General features: G+C 38.8%; 2 protein-coding genes across 2 annotated transcripts in view; one reads left to right on the plus strand and one right to left on the minus strand.

Moving 5' to 3' along the window:
• The window catches only part of LOC310947957 (integrin alpha-6-like), a gene marked incomplete at both ends in the record, with an annotated part of 13331 nt that extends 5801 nt beyond the window's left edge, over nt 1-7530 (minus strand). Inside the window, 14 exons of the mRNA XM_083914945.1 lie at nt 639-760; nt 900-1046; nt 1135-1280; nt 1747-1811; nt 1904-1993; nt 2322-2449; nt 2555-2643; nt 3120-3316; nt 4057-4270; nt 5373-5492; nt 5926-6196; nt 6278-6357; nt 7152-7273; nt 7355-7530. Of these exons, the coding sequence (XP_083771071.1) occupies nt 639-760; nt 900-1046; nt 1135-1280; nt 1747-1811; nt 1904-1993; nt 2322-2449; nt 2555-2643; nt 3120-3316; nt 4057-4270; nt 5373-5492; nt 5926-6196; nt 6278-6357; nt 7152-7273; nt 7355-7530 (1967 nt within the window). The remainder of the gene's footprint in view (nt 1-638; nt 761-899; nt 1047-1134; nt 1281-1746; nt 1812-1903; nt 1994-2321; nt 2450-2554; nt 2644-3119; nt 3317-4056; nt 4271-5372; nt 5493-5925; nt 6197-6277; nt 6358-7151; nt 7274-7354) is intronic.
• Nucleotides 7531-13017: 5487 nt separating this feature from the next.
• Nucleotides 13018-13663, plus strand: LOC310947958 (uncharacterized protein; the record flags this gene model as incomplete). The annotated part of the gene is made up of 2 exons (XM_083914946.1): nt 13018-13225; nt 13314-13663. 2 exons carry the CDS (start codon nt 13018-13020, stop codon nt 13661-13663), a joined length of 558 nt encoding a protein of 185 aa, XP_083771072.1.
• Nucleotides 13664-15711: the final 2048 nt, after the last annotated feature.

Raw genomic sequence — 15711 nt, forward strand, 5'->3', positions numbered from 1 at the left:
ATGCAGGATCAGCACAACACAGATAGTGGTGGTTATGAAACCATTAAGTTGTCGGTTATAGCAAAAGTGGTTAATCCCGACATCCTTAATAAGACTAGCATAGCTGATATGGTAGTTACCTATGCACATGTGAGCTCAAACACGGCTGTTTACATAATACCTGATAGGGAGAATTTAAGGCCATATTCTACTTTGGGTGTCTCCAATCTTTTTCTTTGCAGGTCCCAGACACACCCTAATGTCATGTTTATGCAATGAGATATTAGCACATCTCTTGCTATAAGAATCTGATCTTTGCTGTTGCCTTAGAGTCGAGGTGGCTTCACGCATTACTTTGTGTTGACGACTCATCTGTTTCTCCTTGATCAAGAATAATTCAACTCCTTCAGTATCAGACATAGAGGACTCTGGCATTTTGTATTCTTTCTAGCACCACAACAAATGCTCCCTAACAATACCCATAATAATTTATTAACTGAGATAGTTCTATTAAAGTTAAGCAAGGACGCAGTAAATCTATCTTTTACCTTTAGACAGGATAAACAGCATGCATTGTATTGACATTAGTTTTGTATGAAAATCAGTGGGGTTTTGACAGGATTAGTTTTTGAATACACAACTTGTTTTTTTGGCCATACCTGACGAGTGATTCGAAAACATCTTGATTATTTTGCATTTTTCTGGAGCAGAACTTGTACTGTAAATCCAGGTTACTTTGGCAAAGGTTGTCCCTGCCGCAACCCTTGTTTATGAAAACAATCTGTGATAAACAACAGAACAGAAATTGTGTCATTACATTTTTAAAGTTATCAAAGCTTTCAATTCATATATCTCACACAAATAGACGCATTCCCTACTGACAAAGAGGTATACAGACGGTTACAGACAGACACACGTACCTCTGAGACGGTGCTCTTTTGCTGGAAGAGGTTGAGGACAGGAGTAAGGATGGGCAGATCTGCACTCATCCTGGTTGTCTGACTGGAGCTCAACAGAGACACAGTGACGGAGACAGGGATATTGTGCAGCTTGTCCTTGATATCACGCTGGAACACAAGTTTTATTTAGGTTTCATGTGAACAGTCTGTGCAATGTCCCTCTATGACCCATTAAAAAACACCAATGAAACAGTACCAGAAGTCGGAGTTGGGTGTCAGTACAGATTTCTATCTTCTGTCCAGGCAGCTCCAGTTTTCCTTGAGACGACTTCAGAAAATCCACTCTGGGAGGATGCCTCGCTCTTCTCCTCTCGGCATCAGCCTCAAAAGTGTAGTTGAGCACTGTGAGGGAAATGTGCGGTTAGATGAACTGATACTTGTACTGTAACCTGTACCCACTATTGCTATTTAAGTATAGTTATACTGACAAACCACTACTATCACCACTGCCACTAACATTACAACATCAACTACCATCATTATTACAGCAACAACTTCTCAACTAGTAAGTAATACCGGCAACTAATATCAATGCAAATAATAGCTTTTTGTTTAAAATATTTGATTCTAAATTTATGTCTGTCTATTGAAAAACAAAAAACCTAATTACCGTAAATTTGACAGTATTACTTTGTTGAGCAAATATCTAACTTTTGCACTATAGCGATGAAAAAGTACCCCTGTAATGTGTATATATATATATATATATATATGTATATATATATATATATATATATACATATATATATGACACAAAATATAAGCAGCGAAAAAACAATTGAACTGATCTGACAATAAGTAAACTTACTCAGATGATGGTTAAATGATGCTGGATGTGCTGAGTAGGTAAAGCATGCCTGAACTGCAAAATAACTTGAAAGAAGTTTGTGCAAAGTCACACTGGATCAAAAGCCAATAAGGTTACAGTTGGATTGTGTTGACGTTTGTGATTTCGGACACCTTACCATGTACGTTTATCACATTGTTTGTTTGTGATGTCTATTTCAGTTGGTGTTACCTTCAGAGAGCTGCTGACACTGACCACTGGCCTCGCTCTGAAAAAAACAAAAAATGAACTGATTCACTGGTTTATGACTTGTCACGATGAGACATAATAGTTGTTAGAAACGTAAAACTTTAAAAAAAATAATGTTTCAGTCCTGATGCCAATAGATAACAAAGCCAAAAAGTGTCTACACGGTGCTACTTTATTTTTTATTTAACCTTGATTTAAGCAGGCAAGTCCTTAAGAACATGGTGGCATGTGCACTACCCAAGATGGGCTAATACAGGAAGTAAGCATAGGTTAAAGGAAAAGACGCAAATTGACATAAAGGACACAAGGACAGACAAAGAGATGAAAACTATAACATCGGGTTTTACCTGAACACAAACACGGAGTCAGACAGAGATCCAACAGCCAGATCAGGGTACTGATTTTCATCCACGTCCAAGTTACCAGACAGAGAATATCCAAACAGAGTAACTTCTTTGGATCCCGATGAGAGTATCTGAGGAGGTCAAAATATGGGAATGTAATTTAAAATGTATGTTTTTGCTGTCTAAATATTTCCAACCACAGATTTAAACTAATGACCTTTACATAAGAACCTCACCTGCGCTGGCTTTTTGTTTATTCCATCTGATGAGCCGTAGTAAAGGTAGACTCGACCTGAACCATCATATGGTGCCCCCACGGCAATATCTGTCAAAGATTAACATAAAGAGACGAGGGGCAACAACATGAATAGGACTTTTTTCCATAGAAGACATTCTTGTCTTGTTGTAAATAATGCAATTAATCATGGCTGAATTCCATTGAGTAGCTTTGATTTCAGGTTCTGAGTACCGTGCATGATGTCTCACTGTCACTCTCACAGCAGGACACCAGTGCTTTTCCTGCTATGGCAACTCAAAATGTATTGCCTATTGCAAAAACAGTAAGTGAATCCAAAATAAAGTACAAACTACAGCCAAGCATTTCATACCGCCGCTCAAGGGTTCCTTATCCGCCACTATGTTTTAGCATTAGTACCAAACGCTTTAGCTGCTGCTTATGTCCACAGAGGCCGCTGTCAATCAAAAGTTACTTTAAAGGGGCAACTATAAAGTGGCTATTTAAAGATCAACACAGTGCAGTTATGTCAGTGCATGATATATTTGACAATAAAATGGCACAACCTCCGTAACCATCTTGATTGATGTCTCCTATGTTTTCCACTGCGAGGCCGAACATGGAGTCTTTATGTCCACGAAGTTGAGTTGGAACAATCTTTGCCCAGTTTTTTCCTTTGCTGTTGATATAAATGTATACTGCTCCTCCAACCAATCCATCTTTAACAAAGAACTCCGGTGCTCCTACAGCCAGGTCATCCCACCTGCACATACCCAAAAGAAAACGAAACAGAAACACAGTCTCATAATAAATATAAAAAACAGGGAGACAGTTGGCAGAAGGCTGAAATAGTGATATGAATAGTTTACTAAAGTTTATGTGATGTAATTTGTGTGCCTGTGTAAAGTTTGTTTTATTCATAGTTCTAGATTCTTACTAATATGGCTAAAAATGTTTAATATCTTGCGGTGTGAAAAAAAGGCCCTGAATCTAAATGGTGTATCCTTTGGCAACCCAGTCAGCAGAATCAAACTAAGCATTTCATGTTTCTGCAAACCACAGATATATGACCGCCCTGACCCTGTCAAAAAATGTTTTTAAAAAAATTGAAGTTTCTGTGGTTTGCAAAAATGTACAATGCCAATTTTTTTCTGGCGACCAGTTTTCCTCTGGGGGACATGAATGTGGTCAGTACATTTCATGGCAATCTTCCCAGATTTGGATATGGTCTTGCTACATGGCAAAGTAAAGTAGAGGTTTTTATTTACAAAACACATGTCACCTTGAACCACAACAGAGGTAGGTTCAAGGTGCTGGAAGGTCAACAGATGGTCACCAAGGATCATCCTAACTTCTGCAAATTCCATGGAAAAGTGGCTATTCACTTTTGACTGTTTAGGGGCCTTTTTTTGTCTTAATGCTCATGAATTATCACATGATTTTACTTTGATTGATGGACTGAGCAACCATGCAAGACGCAAATCAAGTATTTGAATAGACTACCCATCACTATTGAGATCCACCACTGCCACATCGTAGCCAAAGGAGGAGGCCAGGCCCGGACCAGAGAGGACTAACTCCACGGACAAACTTCTCTGTGCAACAGGGTCTGCCTTAAGAAATGTCACCTGGCCGCTGAAACCTCCTCTGGGTGCTCCTGATACGATGATCAGCTCACCCTGTCTGATGAGGGCCATACCAGAGTCAGTGGAGAATCCTGGAGGACAGAAAATTAACTTTTTACAAATAAATTTGTCAAGACTCTGCTCTGTCAGTATCCTCCTCTTGTTCTTTTTTTGTGAGTTTGTCTCCCTCTGTCTGTGTTTCCCTGCATCTTTGTGTCCCTCTCGTTTCCTGTCGTCTAGGTCCAGTAGGCATTCCCCCAGGCTGCAGCCTGTTACACTGATCACCTGGTCTACTACTAATACCCTGAGCTGACAGGCATGCAGCGCCGGACCATTGTATTCCTTCATTGGTAAAACTATTCCCCCCGGATTGGCATTCCTTTTCTCGTTGTGATTATCACTCTCCCGTCGTTAAGTATATTCTAATCGTGTTTTGTTTTCTGTTTTCTCTGTAGTTTCCCGTGTTCCTGTTTCCTTGTCCGTCTCCCTGATTTCTGTCGTCTCCTCATTCCTGTTTTTCCCTCGACCGTCTCGTCATTTGTATTACCTGTTTACCCTGTAGTGTTTGCGTTTTGTTTGTAGTTCATTATATATTTGTTTGTACTTTTACTCCGTGTCCGTGTCTGCATTGGGTATACCCGTTTTGTGTGTTATCTCTGTACCGTTCATGACAAAATTATCACTCACTCATCACTAACTCATCTTCAACCGCTTATCCGGGGTCGGGTCGCGGGGGCAGCCGATCTAGCAGGGGACCCCAAACTTCCCTTTCCCAGGCCACATTCGCGTTCCCAGGCCAGTGTGGAGATATAATCTCTCCACCTGGTCCTGGGTCTTACCCGAGGCCTCTTCCAGTTGGACGTACCTGGAAGACCTCCCTAGGGAGGCGCCCAGGGGGCATCCTTACTAGATGCCTTAACCAACTCAACTGGCTCCTTTCAACGCAAAGGAGCAGCGGCTCTACTCCGCTGGAGTAGAGATGGCTGAACTTCTCGCCCTATCTCTAAGGGAGACTCCAGCCACTGACATGAGAAAACCCATTTCAGCTGCTTGTACCTGCAACCTCATTCTTTCGGTCATGACCCAGCTTTCATGAGCAGGAACCAAGATTGACCGGTAGATCGAGAGCTTTGCCTTATAAAAAAGAATAAAGAAACTTTTTAAGTACAGATTCAGACGAAACTAGAAACTGACCCAGGTAGCTGTTTATCTGGAGAGGAATGAGTTCAGTGTTAAACTGGTCGATATCTCCAGTCTCACGAGGATCTGCACTTGAGATGTCCAGGTTGTCCAAGAGCTCCATTCGTACGATTCCTTTAAACAGCAAACGATAACAAAACAAAACTTCAAAGGCTGCATCATGTGGAAAACAAGATTTTATTTTAGGGAAAAATATTTTAACATTGTTTTAACGCCCATCCACTGCAAGTGCATTTATATTGTTTCATAGACAAATGCACTATTTACTTACTATGTTTGAGTCACATTTTAAGAACACAGCTATAGGACTTTTTTGCCTTTTTATAAAATTACAATTTTTAGTACACATTAACAGATAAGATAAAATGCTACTGGTTCTTTTCAACTAAAAAACAACTGATTTTAAACTTTAAATGTGTCTGTTTCTCAATATACAATAAAAGATGAAGCTCATTACCAATATGTCTGTAATGACTAGGCATATACTGTACAGCACATGTGTGTTAACTACTGATGAAACAATCACCCGAGGTGCTGCTTATTTTACCTTTCCACTGATACGCTCCTGGTGCTCCAAATATCAGAGATGTGTTGTCCTTTGCAAAAGATGCTCCATGACCTTGTTGGCAGTATGCAAACCAGTCCTGGTCCTTTTGACGTCTGGTCAGGTGCTCAGAATCACAAACTACCCTCCTCCACGTCCTCTCTTCCTTCCCGACCTGCAGGTCATCTCCTAAGAGGTAGCACTGACCCGTCACCAAGCGATGGACATAAAGGCTTGGGCTCGGGCTCCACTGCTGGTATCGATGAGCACAAGTCTACAAGGTATAGATAACAAATTGCCACTTGACTTGTGACAGATTTTTAAAAATGATTTAAATTTGGAGAGTTTTGCTTACCAGTACATTTTTACCAGGACCTTGGCTCGTCACTCTGACGCCCATCCACTGGTTGTTGATGCCTTTACTATCGAGGAACTCTGGAAAAAGAAACAAGTTGAGCTCACAGTTCATTACATTCAGTAGAAGTACTACTTAGATCTTTAAGTTAAAAAGCACCAATATTACAATAGTAAAACAAGTCCTGCATTTAAAGCCTGTTCGAGTAATGGAGTATTATCTGCAAAATGTACTTAAAGTACCAAAAGTAAAAGTATTCATGCAGTAAAATGTCCCCTGTGATGGATATAGTCATAAATGTCCTTTTGAGATTGTTAATACTGAGCGATACACTCTTGTAGCTGGTCGAGGTTGAGCTAGTTTGAACTATTTCATAATGTTTGTTCAGTCAACTGACTCCTTATGGGTCGGGCCCCTCCAACCACCCACGTCCTGCAACACAAATCTGTATTTATCTTATGGACTTTTTTCTCATCTTTGATTTTTTGTGTGAAATACTGGATCATTTTAACTTTATGGGCCTAAAACAGTTGTTCAAATGAAAACAAGTAAATAATGGTGAGTTTAGAGGAAAAATCACTTTTGGTGGAAGAGTGACATGTGAAACTTGTGACAACAGCTCCCAAGTAGATTTTTTTTTCAGCAGTAATGAGCTAAAAAGGTTCAGAACTACTGTTATAACCCCGGCATTTTATTTTATAAGGATATCAAATGTTTCTGATATAAAATCGCATCTTGAAAACGAAGTCCACCTGTGAAATACATGCAGTGGAGTCAAGAGTATCACTAGCATGAATATACTAAAATAAAGTATCTAAAAGTGATCAAATCACAAGATGACTAATGCAGTTTCAGATAAAACAGGCAGACAAACCTTCATTATCAAACTCAATGGGCTGGCAGTGCTTGGCCGTCACAGTAAGATCACACTGGTAAACAACACCTGTAACATTCACTTGGTTCTGGTGTTTTGATAGTGGAGCTCCAACCAGCAATCTGCAGAAAAATACCTCAACTGGTTGAACACAGAATTTGATTCAATTTACTCAAAACGTAAATCAAATGACTTTCACTCACAGGTTCTTTCTGGACGGGTTCAGCTGCTGGTGGAAGGCAACAGAAAATCCAAACAGGCTTCCTGGATCTCCGTTCCTCTGCAGCACACTCTGGGTGTCCAGATTAAAAGCTGCAACATTAAGAGTCTGGAGGAGCCAGAAACCCAGCTGATACACCCTGCGCCAGTGCTTTGTCATGATTCTGATTCAAATGTGTAATCTGTCCTTTCTCATGTACCACTTGTGCTCTCTGAGAGCACAGAGGGAGTGTAAACCCTCATAGAAAAGGGATTGGCCCTAGCAGGTGTTAACTGGCTCATTGTAGACACAGACAAACAAGGTGTGGTGGCAGGAAATGTATCTTCAAATTAACATAGCTGCATGTATGAGTTGATAACTGTGGTTAATATTAACCAACTTCTGCTCTGATTAAAGTCAAACGTGAAACACACCCCCTGAAAAAAGCAGTGCTGATAGTTGAGCATGAGCAAATCTTGTCTGTGTCACAGGAGAGCAAAATAAATCCACATTTGCTTGTAATATGAACAAAGCTTAATGGCCTTTTCCTCGCTTCTAGGTGCGTCCTCAGTGGCGTGGCATTGGCTCTGTAGTAGCTATGTGTATTTCTTTGTAATTTAGTTGTTTATATTTTCCGTTTCATTAAATGTACTTGAATTCACAAACATGTAGGACTACAGACATTCCTGTTCTGACATTGCAATGCAAGCTCTTTCTATTTAGAAGAAGAGAGAGTGGTCAAACAGCTGCTTCTAAACACATTTAATTTCCTGTAAATTCTTCACTGTTACGTTCTTAGTCAACAGCTTTTATTTCGAAGCAATAAAATCAGGAAATGTTGGGTTTTCATTGGTAGTAGTTAAAACTGCTCCGAGACGACTGAACGTGAACATGAGAGTAAAATAAAACAGATATCTGAACGTATAAACATGAGAGACACTAAACTTTAAACAACACAGTCAGTTAGAAACTACAAAAGTACTGAGAGCTGAACACAGAGAGCCTGACAAGCAACCACAAAATGTCCACAAGGAGGCGCAACATGCCTAAAAGTGGATTCAATCAGTGTGGGTGTCTTGTTTCTGCGTACAGGGTGGGAAGCCTCTGACGTGTCTACGTCCAGGGGCCCATTGTCTCATCGTCCACATGATGGTAATGTCTAGTACTTCACATGAGATTCGTTGGTTGATGCTTTTATCACACATGTGGTTTTCTTCTTCCTTAGTTGTTGTGGAAAGGGAGAGTGTTGCTAAGTCACTGGCCTCACCCACGTGTACTTTGTTTTTCTTTGTGACATCTGCTGCTCTTTATACTCACACACCTTTTTCCTCTGACCCGGTTGACTCAACCCTCCTACCTTCTTACCCAACACAACATATTTTCCAAAATGTTAAAGAAGTTGAAACTGTCTAGTGTACAACCTTGATCTTTTGAAGCCACTAATTTTTCCAATTTTAAGGCCTGATTCTTTTTAAACTGTCATCAGATAATTACTGAGACTGATGACTTTTATTATGCAATAAATAACACTATTTCCAAACAGGTCTGATTAATGAATGAAATCAGGGAGAAGCTATCGTTTAGCTTCCTAGAGCACAATCACTACATCCTTTCTTTTGCCATCAATATTATCTCCAATATCAAGCTCTTCTTCAATCACCTGCCACAATCTCGAGATTTGTCAAGAAGCGTTTATGATGAGAGACTGAGACTGTTTGCATGTTCAGTGGCTGCAAAACCCCCCCAAAAAACACGGAAAATCAAACCTCATCTGAAAACTTTGATGACGCACAAAAGTGTAGGAGTCGATGTGTAAACGTAATTGAAGCAACGTGAGGTCGTATTTATTTCTTAGCGTGCAACGATTTCGGACACAAAATATGAATGCGGTGTGCAAAGGATTTGAATATGGATACCCATTTTAATGTTCGAGGAAAGTTAAAAAAGAAAAGTATTCTTCTGCTTTTTTGATGCCCTGGATAAAATACTGTATGTATATGAGACTTTAACACTTGCACTAGTGACATTTGTTATGATCTCAAATTTTTCATCAAACCCAAATATCTGGTTTGGTTTGAAGATTGGTTTTTACTGCCCTACACCCACCGCTGATGAAACCGCCAGTATTCAGCCTGGTTGGTGGTATCGTCGTCCGTGTCCTCTCTCTTATCTGCTCAACCACACAAAAAACAGATATCTGGTTGTAAGTGAATATCATCATTTGAGCCCCCAGTGGCTTCTAGTTCAATTGTTGCTATTTCATGTTGGTGAAACGAAAAAAATGTTGGTGAGAAGTTGATTTCTTTGATCACGTAAACTTTGAATTTTACAAAATGCATCATGAAACATCTTATGACACTGCATTTGGTTTAAATGTTTGAAATGATTTTAATACCAAGGTGAGACAAGTATTTACAAACTATTTAAAGAAAACTGTGGAGGAGTGGTTATGTTTTAGAAATCGATTGAAGTAAACAAGTACACATCCAGGAAGGAAGAAACCAAAACTATCATGTTAACTGTTGTTACTAAATTTAGCCAGCGCAGGCCTTGTCCCCAAGCTACATATCCTGTTGATGTCCAAAGTCATGTACATTCTGAGTAAACATGCGTGGCAGTCTGTAAAAGCAGAGAAATGGGCAGCCACAGCCTTCATCTCACAGCTCAACCGCTGCATGTGGCTTTGTTTGCTGTTTAACAGGAATCCACATGCAAATACCACAGTGCTGCGATATAAAAAAAGACCTATGATGATTCAAACAAACTATTTTTAAGGAGCTACATGTTTAAAAAAATATATTTTTAGCATTTCAGAAACTATTTCCAAGACTCTTTTGCTCTCTGCAGTATTCTGACAAAACTTTAGGAAGCCACTAATATAAATTGCGCAATAAGAATAAATCCCAGATTTGACCCAATTATTCAAAGAATAAAGAACAGGAGGAAATAAGGTGCAATAGGTTAAATAATGTAAATTTATTTTACATGAATTTAATTTTTTCCAACTTTGTTATTTGCTCTTGTAGCAAGTCATACTTAAAATACCCCTCTAGTACAATTTTACAACAGTGTGTGGGTTACTGGTGCACTTAAATCCGGTCAAAGTTACACATTTCACTCAACTCATGAGCATATTGAATGTTATGCCTCATGCAGCCATTGAGGCTTTAAATGTATCTACTCAATTAATGTGCATATATGTTAAGTTAAGTGTAATTTGAAAGTTAGTTCCTAAATTCATTATTACAGGTTCGTTGATGATCATGTACATGAAACTATCAGATTAAACATTAGAAATCAGTGGTATTTGTATTTTTAAAGGAAAGACCATTGCAAATAGGTCACTTCAGTCTTGCTTTATTTACGCAACACACATAAGCATCTCTCAAACGAACTGAGATGAGAAGATGACGTATCTGCTCTGAAGTGGTAAAGCCCACCAATGGACACATATACAGTGAGCTTGTATCATCAAAGCACAATGCTGGCTTCCTGGTGTGCTGATGTGAGGAGGAGCTAGTATCACAGGTCTGTGTTAACTGCATCACTCAAAAGGAAGCCTCAGTAAAACACAAATTTAACTTTATCTGTAACAGTCCCCAGCACAGTTGCAATTTTAGTAACTATTATCATGAGGATGTTGACAAATTGAACCAAATTTACATCAGGATAATGGCATACAAGCTAAACATAGGCCTAGGTTGCTCGGATGGTACTAGGGAAAAAGCGGTTTACCACCAAAACAGTTACTTAAGTTTTGCCTTCTGTAGGTTTTCTGCTAGACTCGCATTGCACTGTTATTTTTTGTTATTATTTGTGGGAGAGCCAGTGAAGGGTCATGTTCTTGTCACTGCAACCTCCATGTTGGTTAGAGCATCTGCATGAACAGCCTTGTCTCCATTCCCGTACAACTGTATTCTCACTTTACTTTTCAAAAGTGGAATGTCATTAGTTTAACACAAAGGTAGTAGGCAAATGTTTCCTTATTTCATTTTGATCGGACGGTGACGCTAGACGAGAAATCGAGTGATCACCAATTTTGGTAGGTTTCTTTTTGTGGGGACCATTAATCTACAGTATGTTCAAATGCAATGACAATATGTCCAATAGTTGAAATATTTCAGTCTGGACCAAAGTCGGGCGCTTGAAATTCGCCTCCGTAGAGCTATGACGCTAACATAGTTAAAAATACTGTGCTAGTCTGTTGCCCTACTGGAAAACATGACCTGTATTTTGGGCTATGATGGATTTTTAAATATATTGCAAAAAGGCCTTAACACTATATCACCTGTTAGACAATATATGCACACTTTTCTCCCTCGACCACGATTTCTCACCTCTCAGAGAATTGCGAAGAACTTGTGGCTTCTTCTGTAGAGGAAACTGTAAATACTGTCGGACAAAACATGTTAACTGTTAGATCTCTGCATAGTTCAAAGGAGGGTGGTGGAAGTTTAGGTTTCTTGAACAAAGGCTGATTCTGTTTTCAAAGAAACAGAGTTCTGTCCCCTTGATGGGAAGTATCAAAGTCCCTATCGGTGTTATACTGTATTTGTTGTTTAGATGCATTAACATGTGAATGAAACCACAAAGTACCTCAAAGTAACTCAACATTTTAATTAAGTTCAGTACTTGAATAAATGTACCACTACTATTTAGTACTCCTTACTCCAAACGTCAAACATTCCAGGCGGCTTTGTGTTTTTTTTTTGTGTGTGTTTTTTTTTAACCCTGAGCTGTCCAAACTCCATCACATATATTGAGAAATGTGACCAAATGAGTATTTAACATAATCAAAATGAAATTATTATAAGTACTACAAATGAACCTGTCATTAATTGGATCCCTTTGCTTTGACACTAATTATTGTTTTGCATTAACAATACAAGATGAATAAAGCAGAAATCTCTTGTGTCTACAACTCCATTGTTTTATCTCTGTTCTGTTCTTGACAATATGGACATCATGGTGAAACTAAAACACAGCTTTAAAAATAGTTTGATCTGTATTTATGTATGATTGTATTACTATGTTTAATCACATCCCACATTACATTCAGTCACGATTATGTTGCTTTTGAATCATTATTGAGTCTATCTGCAAAAACAAAAAAATGTGGAGCTTAAATTCACTGAAAAGGGGTCATGGGCTTTCAAAATTTAACAGGAAGTGCATTTTCTATGTTCCAGCCAATCAGTAGGATTTCCATTTTGTGAACCTTGATCACCTTGTGACTAAATCTTCCATTTGAGTGGGGAAGACCTCAGTTGTGCAAGCTTGCTGTAGCACAATGATCGGAAGACTGCCAACTTTGATTCTTCTAACTACATTGTGTGAGTGCAACTTTTCCACTTTAAGATGAGTACTACTGCAAAATATACCAAAAAGTGACAATGACATATTTTTGTATTGCCTTTATGTATTTTTTTTGTATATGTATTTGTAGGTACTATTTGTATTTAATTGTCTTCTGACGTTATACATTTTTCATATTTCTTTTGTCCTAAACTTTTTTGTCTCTTTTCTTCAGCTCTGATCCAAACTTCAGAGGTTCCTCATCAGATCTCTTTGACTGTAGTTAAATTTGGAGATAATTTGACTCTGACATGCCAGTTCCCTACGAATGAAGCCGGTTTGTTTTTCTGGTATAAGTTGAAGTTTGGATATATGATCCAAACAGTTGCAGCGGGAACTTATGAGAAATTAACACTTGAAAAAGAATTTAACAACTCAAGATTCACGGTCACAACAGTGAACGCTCAGCATGTTCTTAACATCAGAAATGTGAGCAAAGAAGATGAAGCAACATACTTCTGTCAAGCAGGATCGGCATACGTAATGTCATTTATTAACGGCACACTTTTGGCTGTGAAAGGTAAAGTATGTCTATTTAAATGACTTTGTTTGCTTCTTGTTAATACCAAAATATCCTTTGGTTAACCGCCCTTTTGTGAATCACACAGATGATAAGAATCAGCAGAAATCTGTCTACGTGAAACAAAGTCCAGAGATTGAGTCGGTTGAACCGGGCGGCTCAGTGACTCTCCAGTGTTCACTTCTGTCCACTAACAAAGGAAACGCAGATCAGTGTCCAGGTGAAAACAGCGTGTACTGGTTCAGGTCTGGATCAGGAGAATCTCACCCAGGCATCCTTTACACTCACAGTGACAAAGAAAAAGCAAGAAGTTGTGTCTACAGTCTTTCCAAAACTATACAGAACTCCTCTGATGATGGGACTTACTTCTGTGCTGTGGTCACATGTGGAGAGATCTTGTTTGGGGAAGGAACTAAAGTGGAAACAAGTATGTATTAAAGTGTTTTATAAAATCATAATGCATTTATATTGATTGTTAAAATTCTGTGGCTTTCTAAGTGCAGTGTTGACAATAGGAAAGATAAACAACATTCTCCTGCTCCAAAAAATGACATTCATTTTTAGATCTCTTATTTCTCCAAACCTCTAAAATGATTAAGATTAGATCAGTTTGAAGTGCTCACTATTTGTAACCTTTGAGGAGGGGTGGTGAGTGGAGTTTGTGTTATAAAGGGTCACAAATCAGGAGGTTCGAAACCACTGACTTGGGTCGTACTATTTACAGGCTACGAGTGGTGGACTTGATATGGCAACATGTATGTGGTGCAGTCCATTCTTTGGTGAGGTTTAGCTGCCTCTGCTACTTTTCCTCTCTTTGTTTTTCCTGTGCGTGTGTATGTTTTACGTCCAATTCCTGCAGTATTTTTGTCCTATCCTAAACAATAACCATAGCCGCAAATAACTTATTGACACATTCTTGGTGAAACCTGATTAGCACTACAAAGTTCCTCTCTATTAGATTGTGTAAAACGCGGACAGATGTCCAATATGTCATTTCCACGGCCTAGGAAAGTTCAATCAATATTTAAGAACATGAGCTGCTCTCTCTCAAAGCCAGAAACAAGAGAAGTAAATTTCAAACTTGTGATGTCATCAAGTCATGTCATAATGGGAGACTGATTGTGTTTGTTTTCTTTTTTATTCACAAATTAGCTTTATATGAGCTTCACACTTTATACCTGAGTAGTGCAGGGCTCATTGCGGGGTGTGTAACTGTTCAGTATGGATACCCGTTCAGACATACATAGTCAGAGATTCCTTACTCTATAGTTAGATGACTACAGCGCCACCTAAAACAAATTTGCCATGGCCAGTTATGCATCATATCTTAGCATCCTCCAAACCTGGTTGCAATAGCTCAAAGCTTTCAGGAGATATGACATTTTTTGTAATATAAGCCCTGCTCACAGCAACTTCAAGGGTCTGATTAGCAAAACTGTATGGTACATCAAAATGTTATCTATTTTTTTGGCTTGGAGAAATGTTTTGTACCAACTTTTTGAGGGTTCAAAATTTGGAGCAAAAAGAAGTTATTTGGACACAATTCAAAATGGTGAAAAAAATCAATCTAGACACAAAAGAGGTGGCTTATATGGATATATTCATCTGAACCCACATAATCCACCAATGTCTTGGACTTATAGCTCAAAGGTTGCAGGCCAAAACACAAAACCCAAAAACCCCACCATCTGGCCAAATGTGGTATACCAACGAACCAACAGACTGACTTTACCATCTAAAGATCCATGCCACTAATCCCGTGGTAAAATTTGTCAAGTGGACAATAAATCACTGGTGTTGTGGAACAATAAGCTGGTTTTGTTTTCAGTTTTTCCTGTTATAGTTAAAACGTGTCTAAGGCAAACAAGTTCTCATACCTACCATACAAAATAGGAAGTTAATGATCACTTTCTGTGTGAAAACCACTGAGGAGTTCACAGTCAGTGTAGACAACTGTTTAATTCATCTGTTAAAACCCATCCCCCTGCTGGTGGAGTAGGGGTAGGGTTAGACTAAAAACCCTTTTTTGAGTCAAAGCTTATAACAGCAGAACTGTAAGGTCCCAATGCAGGTATGAGGTTTCATTTTAAAGCCAACCCCAAGTTTCTGAAAATATGCTTGTTTAGCATATGGCTAATACACAACCTAAACTAGATCAGATCAAACATGGCTCAACAAGTAAAAAAAAGTAACTCTAGCCCTAGGTAGGTTTCAACAGATTAATAACCATGTAACAGCAATTAGATTAAACTGTAGTTAATAAATAATAGATAGTTGATCTCTCAATTTTCTATCCTATTTTCTATTCCAGGACAAGAGCTTTGGCCGTACGTTGTTGTGCTTGGGATGCTGCTGGCCGGTTGTGTGATTATGATTGCTGCTCTAATTATCTTCATAATTAAAAAGCCAGTTTGTAAACATTGCAAAGGTGAGTTCATCGCTTACAGCTGCATCTTTTTTTCAGCTTTGCTACACCAAGTAATGCA

This window comes from Echiichthys vipera, assembly GCF_963691815.1.
Source record: "Echiichthys vipera genome assembly, chromosome: 6".
NCBI classification, from domain to species: domain Eukaryota; kingdom Metazoa; phylum Chordata; class Actinopteri; order Perciformes; family Trachinidae; genus Echiichthys; species Echiichthys vipera.